Source organism: Limulus polyphemus, unplaced genomic scaffold (assembly GCF_000517525.1).
Source record: "Limulus polyphemus unplaced genomic scaffold, Limulus_polyphemus-2.1.2 Scaffold76, whole genome shotgun sequence".
In the NCBI taxonomy this organism is placed as follows: domain Eukaryota; kingdom Metazoa; phylum Arthropoda; class Merostomata; order Xiphosura; family Limulidae; genus Limulus; species Limulus polyphemus.
The window spans coordinates 1,291,718-1,305,155 of NW_013665686.1; the positions used below are offsets into that span (position 1 = coordinate 1,291,718).

Here is a 13,438-nt window from a genome sequence, read left to right on the forward strand (position 1 = left end):
CTGTTTGAATTCACATACTAGGCTTAATTTGACCACTCATATTGTGACTTGTATATTGTTTCAAAAACAATTCTGTAATTACCTTTATTACAAAGCAATTGTGAAAAGACTAAAATAAATTTACAATATAGTTTTTCTGTAGACGTTTTGTCTCCCTCTGGGAACTTTGATTCATTCTTTCTAACAAACCCATGAAAAATGTTATGTATAAAAAGAAATAAGAGGAAAAGAAACTTTTTATATTTGTTTCTTAAAGGTCTGAGAAAAGTTATTTAATTGTATTGGAAGGTTGAAGTCAACTAGAAATATTATAATCATTTTCTTGTTTCCAGATTTAGTGAAAGTGGTGAATCTTCAGGGGAAGTTGAAGTCTAGTAGAAGACAGCCAGCAGAGTTGCATTTTGATTTTAAAGTAAAGTCCATAGGTGCGTTAGCTGTGAAGTATATATATTATTATTATACAAACTAGTTTGTTGTTAAGTCTTTCAAACTGTTGCTCAATAAGCTGGAGTTGTTTGGTAGTTTTAAAGGTGATTATTTAGGTGTATAGCAAATAATTTCAAACTATTTATCATATGTATTTGTTGAAGGTTTTTTTTAATATGTAGCTTAATGGTAAACTAGAATGGGAGTGGATAGTCTTTCAGTTCATTTGTATCTTTTTACTATGTGGTTGTGTTCTCTGTTTATGAATTATTCTTGTTTTCCATCATTGATAAGTTTCTAGTTGGTTGGTTGTTGTATTAATTAGTTGACTCAAAAACTATTGATCTTTGTAACTTAATATATTTAGAGCTTGCATTTCATACATGACATAGGTTGTTTGTTTTTTTAACTTTATAGTTAATTTTTTTATGAACAATCCTGTTTACATTTACCACACAGACTGCATCTTGATGTTTTTTAAGCCTTTATTCTCAAAAAGAATTGTGTGTGGAAATAAGATACTTTATAGAAACAGATGGTTTCATGTATGCAAAGTTTGTGCAAATCCTGGAAAGTTCTGGAAATTTATAATTTAATTTTCAGGTCTGGAAAATCCTTGAAAATGGTAATGTAGCCAAGTTTCTTCAGCAAAAAAAAAACTGCTTTGGTCAAATATTTTAAATCTGTCTCTTATTATCATCAGCTTATTAACTCACTAGAACAAGGCAAATGTGGCTGCTTTCTCAACCTTGAGTGTGTAATTAGAACAGTTCATACAGGAAATAACTATTGCATTAATATTTGTATGGCTAATGTTTCAGTGGATGACCAACCATTTGTTAATGATATGATAAAACTGATGTGTTCAACATTTTACTATGAATGATGCCATGTTGAGATTGATAATGATGAAGCTTGTGCATGTTGTTAATTTCACTGGGGTACCTGACATTCATTTATCTACTTCATGATGACATAATTATAGGCTAAAACATCAGCTTTACTATGATGTAACTGCCTTAAATGAATCAAAAATCTAAGTGAGTGTCAGAAGTTTAAGTTTCCCAGGTGAGCAGTAAGCATGGAAAACTAAGCACTTTGAGTTTGAACAAAAATGCCTCAGTATCAGATTAAATAATACTAAACAATAAGAAACAAACAAGACTATACACTACACAGTCTTTTTATGTTACATGTGAATTAATAGAATAGTTAGTCCAAATCAGTGCTGAGACCAAGAAAGAATACCAAATGGTCCAGATTACAACAATGAACATAAAGTCTTTTAACCTTTGTAAAATAGTTACCTGTATTTCACATTTTACATCATATAGAAACTATGTGGGTTTTTTTAAATCCCTACTTCCCTTACTAGAATTGAAGATTCTTCATCTAGATGATTCCTTGAGAACTTATAATATGCTGTATGTATAGTTGTTACTGTTGATGACAGTTTTTCTCCTGTTTGATTGACATGCAAATCATCATGTAAATTAGTGTTATAGTTACTATTATTTTTGCTGACTCTAATTATCATGTTTATTAATATTTTTTTGCTACAGCCATTTTTTTTTCTGTGTATGTCATGTGTATGTGAGTTACATTCAAAATTTAATTAAACCACTTTTTATCATGATATATGAATAAATTTGGCTTAAAAATGTAGCTGATAATCCAAATTTTAATAGTTTATAAGTTTTAAGTTTGTTATCTTATATGACAGAATTAAAACAAAATTCTGAATTTCCCCTAATATGAGAATTGTGACATTTTCTCTCTAGGCATCTCATCCTCTCTAACTTATTTACTACACCTCCAAGTAGTACGAAATTTAATGAAAATTGCTCATTACAATGTCATCACTCGGGCAAAGCATAATTTTTATAGCCTTTAATCTTATTTAGTTAGAGAACCATAAAATAGAAAATCAGACTCCTCATGCCTCACCCACCTGTCAAATCACAAATTGCCAATAGTTCCCTCTGATGTTTGATACTGCATTTATCCCCAATAGAAACCCAAGATTTTAATCTGTCAAATATCATATTACAGTACATTGTTTTCTGGAGAGAGAATTGTCTATTTTGCTTTCACTTCAACCTGTATTACCATGGGAAATGCATCGATGAGCTTAGCTGAATTTTTAATGGCTCTTGTCGCATAGTTAGTAAGCAAAAAAAAAATTGTGATAGTTATGGAACATTGTCCATTTTTTACATGTGAATATTCTATGTTCTTTGGTGCATTATTTAGTTAAATAAAAAATTATTTAGTGCAATAGTATCATTAGTGAATGTGTGTGTGTGTGTATATATAAAAAATAGGGTTAGCTGTTACTGGCACTCAACTGCATAAAAAAAAAAGACCTGGGTAAGTACTTTATTTCTTGTTTGTCACATGTATTCTCTACTTATTATTATAGAATATATAAAATGAAAAATAAGTAAAATTTTTAGGTTATATTAGGTAAAGTAAATAATAGTCATAATAAAAAAAAGTTTCACAAGGTACACTTGCGAGCAACTTGTGAGTTATATAATTCGATAGGGTAATGTGAGCTGCACGTTTGCCAAGTGATTTACAAATTTTATTTCATGAATATCAGTTAGTCATAGTTCATTGGGCAATAAAACAAAATTTAAGTATAAACAGATGTATACTGTTATGAGTTTAAAACTATTTATAATAAAACAAATCTAGTTTCATGTTACAATATTAATCATTCTAGAAAGAAAAAAAGGGTATATTTTTTTGGTACCTACGAGGCCAGTCAAATCGACTAATCCTTGTATATATAGAGATAATAATGGAGAAAATCCAAAGTTTTACTGAAAAAAAAACGTTTGAAATTTATTTAGAAGGTTTAGGGATTATGAAAATATTTGAAATTTTTCATATAAGAAGAAAAGTATTTTTAATCTTAATATGAAAATCATTTTGTATTTGTAGCAGTCAATGCTTTGACTCCATATATTCGTGGAGAAATATTTAGTAAAAATACTTCATTAACAATTCAGATTTTTTGTCTGCAATTGAATCTTAATGATTACTGAAAGCTTGCGAAATTTCATGAAAATACACAAAACATATTAGAACTTATAGTATGGAAGATTAAAGGTCAATTTGGGGTCACTAACTTGGTCGATTCTATTGAGCCCATAGTGAGAGAATTAATAGTTAATTACAAAATGTGGGAAGGTAGACACTGCCTGTCTTGCAGTGAGTACAGAAAATGGAACACTACAAAGAAAGGACAAGAAAAAAGCCTAAATATTGTGTTGAAAATTGTGAAGAAAGATTTTAAAGCAGAAAATATGAACTTGTGAAAAATAACAAAAATAAATATTTAATTTTGAGAAACTATAGAGTGCTCATGGGTTTTTGGTAGATGAAGGAATTGTTTAACATGGAAGATAAGTGTGAAAAGGTAGTTAATGAAATTAATGATAATGGTCCTGTCATTGAAGTTTCAAGAGGTTCTTTGCAGTGGCCAACTAATTTCGGAGATAATTTGAAACAACTTTTTAAACTAAGAATGGGATTTGTGCAGGTCATCCAAATGTCTATAAACAAATATTTCAATATTGGAAATCCTGAAATCTGAATGGATTTTATCAGGAGGTTCTGGAAAAGTCCTTGAAAGTCTAACTTCTTCATTTCCACATCCCTCGTTTTTATTGACAACAAGCCACATCATTGTACTTAGCTCATTAAAATGATCTCCAGAAAATATGACTTGTAAAGTGGGAAATACACTCATCAGTAACAGGCTTTGAACTATGTGTCCCCATCTGCAAGCCAATAGGGTGTCACATGACTATTAGTGGAATGATATTTTAAGTGTAAAAGAAGGTCAAGACTCATTTTGTGAAAAATCTAAAATCATAAAATTGTTGAAAGGATAAAGAAAATAAACATTTCAGAATTTTCCTAATTCCATATTGAGCTTAAACACTTCAGAAATAATTAACAATCTTTCTAGCCTAAATTCTTCATCGGTTACTGTCTAAATTTAATTAATAAAAAAGAAAAGGGGAGAGAGAGAGATGCAAATCCAAACAGCAGTAATATAACAGAATGAGTTTGCTCCTGAAGGAGAAAGATCCACCTTTCAAAAGTGATCGGGTTATAGGGTTTTTATTCATTTCTATCAAGACTTCTTGAACCTGCATGTTTTTCTTAAATCATGAATAGAGTGAGTATCATAATCATAAGTATCCTGCATGAAATAATCAAATACTTGCCTTTGAACACTGCAAGTCATACTTGATCAGGTCATCCATTATGTATACAATGATCAATCTTGGCCAGGATATTTTGATTGACATTTTGGGCATTTATTACTAAATATTTTAGGAACAATCAGGAGTGTAATTACACTATTTTGATGAATGTTGTTATTATTTATACATGCATTCTTATTAGTCTTTTATTTTGATCTAAAATGAATACACTTCTTCTTTTTACAGATTTAACTAATAATCATCAGACCATGTGATGACTGTGACACATAACAGTGCCCTTGACAACAAATAAAATTATTCCGAACAACTATTGTTTATAATATCATTTAAACTAGTATGTGTTATACTAGAAGTAAATGACTGAACACCACAATGAAATACAATTTTGATATTGACTTAAGTTTTTACGTTCTTTAAATTCTTTATTAGGTGGAATTGCAACAGTAAACTGAGATAACATTTATAAATAATGGAGTCCAATTCTATGGGAAATCATAAGGTATATTGGGTGAAAGAAATATATTGTCGTTTTTACTTTGCAGCAAGTACAGCCATCAAATTCTTCATGCTTTAACACATGGGTGTAAACTCCTACAATTTAAACCATTTTAATTGCATAATTGTGACAGTGTTTATATACAATTACATGCTTTTACATTCTGTAATATTTATTTTTAAGCATGTCTCCATCATTTTTTATAAAAAGCTTTGTATGCTTGTTAGTTCTAGTATTTTGAAACTGCAATTTAAACAAACTTCCTTATTGTAATACTTAATAATTATTTAGTAGATTTGAGTTAATGCTGATACTTTTTGTAACTCTTGTGATAATGACATTGTGGTTTGTTGTTTTGGGGCACTGAGAAATAGGAAATTCCATTTTGGAATTTTGTTTTTGATAAAGTGTACAAAACCTGTGGATGGCCTTTAAGGTCTTTCAGGTTATCTAAGCACTGCATTAAATGAGTGGGAATATTAGGAGCAATGTTTTATGATGAGCCACTTAACCAGTAGTTATTCAGACATTCATTGTGCCCTTGCCTACAGGTTTTTGTCAATTAATCTGGGAGATCTTGATTTTCACATTTATTTGGCATTTAGAATCTTGTACATCCATTTATAATTAGACACAATCTTGTGTGATCTTCATTGTATATTTGTGTTGTCGTATGCATATTATTCACATATTTACCTGCCTCTATTTACATTTACACCCATTTCTGGGTGTGATAAATTTCAAGCAGGTTTTTGGTTTGTTACACAGACTTATCACTGTACTCTTGTCATCTGAAGATCATGAAACTAAATTCAAAATTATAAAACAAATTGCTGTTAACAGTGGTTATACAACAAAGTTAATTAACACATTGCTGCTTGAAAAATTGAAAGCTAAAAATTTAAAATCAGTATTCCCACATATTGTACCAAATGACAACAAAAAGAAAAAGAAATGGTTGAAGATGAGTTACATTGCAAAACCTTCTCACAAAATATATAACACACTGAACAAAGAAATCTACAGAATGGCCTTCTACTGTAAATACAACCTAGAAAAAATGTTGTGTAACAACAAATACAGAATCAAAAAGTACAGCAACTGTGCTTATGTATAGATAAGTCAAACAGGACGTTCCATAGAAACAAGAATTAAAAAACACACTAGAAGCTGTAAATTAAGAAAATTGGATTCAGTCTTTGCATCCCACCGTATTGAAAACACCAATTTGATCCAGAAAAAAAACTGCAAAATTTTACATATCTGTAAAGAAGGGTAAAAAAATTAGTCTGGGAATTTTAGAAATAAATAGATGTCTAAAAACAAATCCAGAAAAAATTCTGAATGACCAAACCAACTTCAGCTCCTCCCCTCTTCTTACCCACTTGTCTCTAGGTGAATGTCAAGGTCACTTCTGGTTCTTTGTTTAAACATATATATATAAACCCTGTTACTAAACATTTCAATTTGTACCTGATGATGTATTTGTGAAATGTACAATACAATTGTCTTGTTTTTTCCCCAATTCTGCAATTGGGATTATTTGCTAAACTCAAAAATGTAGGTGACTGAATGCATTTAAAAATTGGATTTGTTTTATTGTGGAAGAAGTCATAAACTTTTGAAAGAGCTCGGATTATTGAATTTCTTTAACCCTTTCGCAACAGGTTCGATATAAAATAACGAGTCTATATACACATTTGCACTCGTTAAGCATTTATACTATAACTTTTAATACAGTATGCGTATCTTCACAAAATTTGGTTGACTTTTGGGAAACATTAGAAGTTTTTTGTACACAAAAAATCAGATTTTTTAAGGAATTATTTTTATTAAAGATTTGTTAGTGAATATATTGAGTCTGTTTCGTTACTAGTCCGAGTGCAAAATGATTTTCATGTTATGGTTTAAAATACTATCCTTCATCCCAAAAACCTCAAATTTCATTTGCATGATCTCTAAAACCTCCTAAATACATTTCAAACATTTGTTTTCAGTGAAACTTTATAATATTTTTTGTGTTTTTTTTCTATACCCTAACTCTCTACAAGGTTGGTAAATTTGACCGACCTCGTAACCACAAAAACCATTGAAATAAAACTACATTACCCTCTTTTGTATTCTAGAATGACTTCAAATTGTAACACAAATCTACATTTCTTTATCCTAAGTAGCTTTAAACTCATAACAGTATACATCTATTTATACTCAAATTTTATTGGCTTATTGCCCTTTGGACCATGTCTAACTACTATTCGCACCACTATAAATTGTAAACCACTTGGGAGATGTGTGGCTTGTGTTACTCTATCAAATTACATTACTCACGAGCTGCTTGTGTGCATGCCTTGTGAGTTTTTTATTATATTAATATTATTATTCATTGTACCTGATCTAACTTAACTAACCTAAAGAGATTCCTATTTTTACATTTTTCTTACTTTTACTGAGGATGTGCACAGCTGGAATAATGATGTGTGCAGCACTTGATTGGTTGTTGTGCAGCCACACAACTTAGAGGGAACTCTAGTCTTAACACTTAGCTTCAATATCAGCATTTTTAGAATTAACTTGATTAATAACAACTAATCCCTTATCAGGGTTTAGGACCAAATAAAATGATCTGCAACAGGAAAATTATCAAAGATGCAGAATAAAATTTCCACAACATATAACAAAACACAGAACCCAAAAAGGTAATTGTTTGTAAATTAAAACTTTATTTTTCAACTAATTCACTGGGTGGTTTTAATCGGAGAAACTCTCACCTACTAGTTTCTGCTTACTTATTGTGTCTTCCAAAGATTTGACTATGCCTTTTTTTTTTTCATAGCCTGTGTTTCTAATTTTGTTAGCCTCACGAAAAGTGTTCTATTTTGTAATTTTATCCAACCATTTTTTTACATTTTAAACATTAAGTGTTGAAAGTATAAGGGATAAAATCATTAAAATGTTTCAACTTTCACTTAACTTTCTCGCTATAGGCTTGATCAGATTGACTGAATTTGTGACCCCAAATTGACCTTTAAAGTTTGTGTACTATAACTTCTAAAAAGTTTTGTGTATCTTCATGAAATTTTCCAAGCTTTCAGTATGCATTACATGACTTTTGTAGACAAAAAAAAATCACTAAAAAGTTCTACTACATAAATATATGGAATCAAAGTGTTGACTGCTCTAAGTGCAAAGTGATTTTCATGATAAGATTAAAGATATTTTTCTTTATCTGAAAATTGTCAGATTTGTGTAATCTCTACAACCTCCTAAATAAATTTCAAACATTTTTCAGTAAAACTATTTTATCTGTTATTTTCTATACCCTAACTCTACTAGGTCAGTCAAATTATTACAGCTGATTAACCATAAATCATCCTCCTCTTCTTTTTTTTGGATGAAATTAAATCTTTATTTTTTAAGACCAGTTTGGCTGGTTATTCTGTTATCAAAGTTATATAAAGTTCTTGAAAATCTAGTTACGTATGCTTAGTTTTACTTAGTTTCAATTTTTTTTACACTGATGATGATATATACCTGTGATATGACTAAAAGTGCATTTAGTTTTGTAGTCTTGGATTGCTACAATTTGATTTATGGATAAATATATAAATTTCTTAAATGACTTAACATGTATAGTAGAATAATGAGTGTGTTGCTTTATTTTCCAGTTTGTCTAACAGATAGTGTTTTAGCATTTCATGAACATGGAATGCAAGGTCGCAGTTTCAAAGACAACGAAGTAGTTCAAGAAATCAATGACAATACACGGATATTCCGCTTGTTGGGATCAGATAGGTAAAGTTATTTTCTTTTTAAGTTTATATCTATCATACTTGGTATTGCTGATAATGTGATTTGCAATTTATCCCTTATTATTAATGATTAATGTAACTATGTTTGTTGTATGTATCAGTACTAACATTCTGATTATGTATACTGTACCTAACATTACTTATTAAATCTGTGTATTGTACCTGACATTAGTAATTAAGTTTGTCTATTGTACCTGACATAACTGTGTATGGAGTTGGTTCTTTGAACTGAGCTCATATTGGAGAATGAATGTTGACTATAATTCTGAATTTACTATGTGTATCTACATGAAATGTGGCAAGCTTTTAGTAATAAGTACAAGTTTGTTGTGTGCAAAAAAATTGGGTCTGTTACAAAAGTAGTTGTACTCAAGATATGTCTGTGAATTGCTGACATCAGTCATAGTTCAAGTTGACCTTCATGCGAAGAATAAAAATACTTTAGTTCATCATACAGCTTGAATATTGCATTTGTATAATCTCTCGAACCTCCAAAATGCATATCTACAGTTGTTTTCAGTATCCCTGGATACTGTATATTGTATTTACTCTTCTCTACCACAAACTGTTGCTAGACCAGCACTGTAGTGTACAATGAATAGTTGATGACTCTGGGATCAAATATGTAATACCATGGTGAGTGGCATTCTGTAAAAAGTCACAGCATGCTTACTTTGACGCCATTTGTGCAATTGTACCTGACATTACAAATTATATTTGTCTATTGTACCTGACATTACTAATTATATTTGTCTATTGTACCCGACATTACTAATTATATTTGTCTATTGTACCCGACATTACTAATTATATTTGTCTATTGTACCCGACATTACTAATTATATTTGTCTATTGTACCCGACATTACTAATTATATTTGTCTATTGTACCCGACATTACTAATTATATTTGTCTATTGTACCTGACATTACTAATTATATTTGTCTATTGTACGTGACATTACTAATTATCTTTGTCTATTGTACCCAACATTACTAATTATGTTTGTCTATTGTACCCGACATTACTAATTATGTTTGTCTATTGTACCCGACATTACTAATTATGTTTGTCTATTGTACCCGACATTACTAATTATGTTTGTCTATTGTACCCGACATTACTAATTATGTTTGTCTATTGTACCCGACATTACTAATTATGTTTGTCTATTGTACCCGACATTACTAATTATGTTTGTCTATTGTACCCGACATTACTAATTATGTTTGTCTATTGTACCCGACATTACTAATTATGTTTGTCTATTGCACTCGACATTATTAATTACATTTGTCTATTGCACTCGACATTACTAATTGTATTTGTCTATTGTAACTGACATTACTAATTGTATTTGTCTATTGTAACTGACATTACTAATTGTATTTGTCTATTGTAACTGACATTACTAATTGTATTTGTCTATTGTAACTGACATTACTAATTGTATTTGTCTATTGTAACTGACATTACTAATTGTATTTGTCTATTGTAATTGATGTTACCGACTAAAATCTGTATTTTACCTGATGTTACCGACTAAAATCTGTATTCTACCTGATGTTACTGACTAAAAGCTGTTATGGGTGTTCTGATTATTGAGCCTATGCATTAGATTTGACTTTCTGGATGTTCTACTTGAACCTGTCAATCATACATTATATTGTTTATGTTCTGATTATGTGAATCACAACTGTCATTATTACATGTTTACCTCTGAAAATGTACTTTATATCACTGATGTCTTTTGTAGGTATGTATCAAATAGGAAATGTGTGCTCTGTGTCATCTCGAAGAGCATAAGAGTTCCATGTACTTAAGGTTGCTTAAAAACTAATTCAAACTGGTATCTTAAGTTTCCAATTGGTCAGTGTAAGTTAAGCAAGGTTATTTTTATCTGTTTAATAGTGCCCCCAACATACAGACTAATTACTTTTAAAAAGTTGTACAATATTTAAACAGGTAGACAAGTCCAAAATAGAATAATGAAAAGATGTTCTGCAAATAACTGAATTTTACCCTACCGCTGACCAGTGAAAAGACTTCAATTCTGATGTCATTATTGACAAAACTCCTAACATGAAAACCATAAAAGTGAAAAACCTTTTCACAATGAAATGAACTATATAAAATTCAATAAATAAGGAGAAACTGAAACTGTAGCTACTCCCTTCTCATCAGATATTGTTTAATAAGGATGTATATTTTAACACCTTGGAGCTGTTACCTTTCCATTCATTTCAGTTCATGTTTGTGTGAACTGTTTGTTGTAAATATAAACCAGCATTGCATACACTTCTGTCTTCTGTTATAGTTCTATAGCTTCTCTTTTATGAAAAAACAAAAGTTAACCTACACTGACCTCAAACAAGTGATAGTATTTCCTGGTGTCTTCAAACTGTCATAGAAAGCTAAACTCAAAACGTTTACCAAAATTAATCTTTACCTTTCATTTAAATTAGTTTTAAATAAACTGTGTTTGATATAACTATAATATGTTTTTTATATGACATACATGCTATAAAAACACATAACTTATGATGGGAATGATTTTTATTAAATTCATTTTCTCTTGTAGGATAGTGGTGTTAGAAAGTAGGCCTACTGATGAACCCAACACTCCTTCCAACCTGTACATATTAGCTGGTCATGAAAATAGTTACTGAAGACTGTGGTGCCATCTAGTATTGTGGAATTAAACGTTTCATGTAAACCTTTACATAATTGGAATGAGCAACAAAAATATGATTATTTTGTCCATCTTACAGTGAAATCTGCAGTCAGACACTTAGTGGTGGTTAGTGTTGTGTTTATCTATCTTTTGCTGCTTGTTAACAAACAGGATGTGTAACCATATCATAGTAATGTTTAGACTTCTAGAATGTTTAGAAGGAAACTTCTCTTGCCACATAGGTACATGGTTTGTACTGTGGATGACCTAGCTGTGTTTATATACCCTATAGCATGAACACCTTTGTATTTATTTTGCATCTTAATAAACTTGTCCTACATAGTTGATAACCTTTCTTTAAGTCTTAAACCACCTAGTTAGCTGCTTTTTAAACATGGTTTCTGGTTTATATCATCCCTAAGTTGGATTTGACTTTTCAAATCAAATGTGTGTTAGAATATATATCATGTTTATGAATTTATGCTTTATTTTTCAACTGAAAACTCTGTATAAATAAGCACCATGATCTAAAATGTCTACTTCTGAGTTGCACATCCACATTTTCATTTAAGTGTTTTGTAAGTAGATACCATGATTTTAAACCTTTGTTTGTAAGTTACAACCACATATTAAATTGAAAGTATTGTGAAATTAGGTACCATGATACAAAATTTCTGTTCATAAGTTACACCCAAATTTTGAACTGAAACTATTTTGTGAGTAGGTTTGAAAATGAAAGTATTGTGTACATGGGTATGATGATCTGAAATTCTTGTTCATAATGAGTCCCAAAATTTGTAACAAAGTATTGTATGAGTGAGTATGATCTAACTGTAAAATCTCTTTTTTTTTTTTATAAGGTATTCCCAAATGTCTAACTGAATGTATTTTGTGAGCAGGTACCATGCTCTAAAATTTCACTTCATAACTTATTCCAATATTTTTAATTGAAAGTGTTGTGTAAGTAGTTAACATGATCTGCAACATCTACATACAAGCTACATATTCATTTTTATCTGAAAACAATGGGTGAATAGATACCATCAAATAAAATTTCTGTTCATGAGTTACACCCATATTTTAAACTGAAAACAGCATGTGAATGGGTATTATAAAGTCAAATTTCTGTACATACGTCAGTCCTACATTTTTAAACTGAAAGTGTTGCTTAAGTACAATAATTAAACATTTGTGTTCATAAGGCATACCTGTATTAAATTGAAAGTGAGTAGGTACAATGGTTAGAAGATTGGTGCTCTAACGTTGAGTTGAACATGTTGCTAGATGACATGTGTACTTGATTACTGATTTCTCTATTCCTTAGGTTTAATGTACAATATAAAATGGAATTGTTGTTAATGTAAGTAAGATAATTACCATTTTTATTTTTGTTAACATAGGTAATAGGATTTCTGTTCTACTTTTTTGTTAAACTGAAGCTACATGTCATTGAGGCATGCTAATTATAATCTATTTTAAATGGATAATCTGTTTAAATTTACATTAAAATCTTTGAAGCATTAACCTGCTTGGTTTTCCTTGGCACTAGTGAATCATGATAAAAGGAACTTTTTAAGTGTTTTCTAGAAGATGGTTACCATGCATTCAGCGTCTTTCTACGTTTTAAAATGCCTGCATTTTGATAGACATATAAGAATGTAATTTATTTTTGTGTTTATAAAAGATGTATTTTTATTTTATGAAAACTGTATATGTTGTGATTGTTTGTATAATGCTGAAATACTACTTAAGTAAACAAAGGAGATCCTTGAGCTATGAATGTGATAAA

General features: G+C 30.0%; 1 protein-coding gene across 7 annotated transcripts in view; it reads left to right on the forward strand.

The window, feature by feature from the left end:
- Positions 1 to 13,199, forward strand: part of LOC106466834 (mitogen-activated protein kinase kinase kinase kinase 5-like) — a 93,437-nt gene extending 80,238 nt beyond the window's left edge. For all 7 annotated transcript variants that reach the window (XM_022395534.1, XM_022395542.1, XM_022395556.1 and 4 more), the window contains 3 exons: positions 333 to 425; positions 8,832 to 8,958; positions 11,557 to 13,199. In XM_022395534.1, coding sequence (XP_022251242.1) covers positions 333 to 425; positions 8,832 to 8,958; positions 11,557 to 11,644 — 308 coding nt within the window. In that variant the 3' untranslated portion in view covers positions 11,645 to 13,199. The remainder of the gene's footprint in view (positions 1 to 332; positions 426 to 8,831; positions 8,959 to 11,556) is intronic.
- Positions 13,200 to 13,438: the final 239 nt, after the last annotated feature.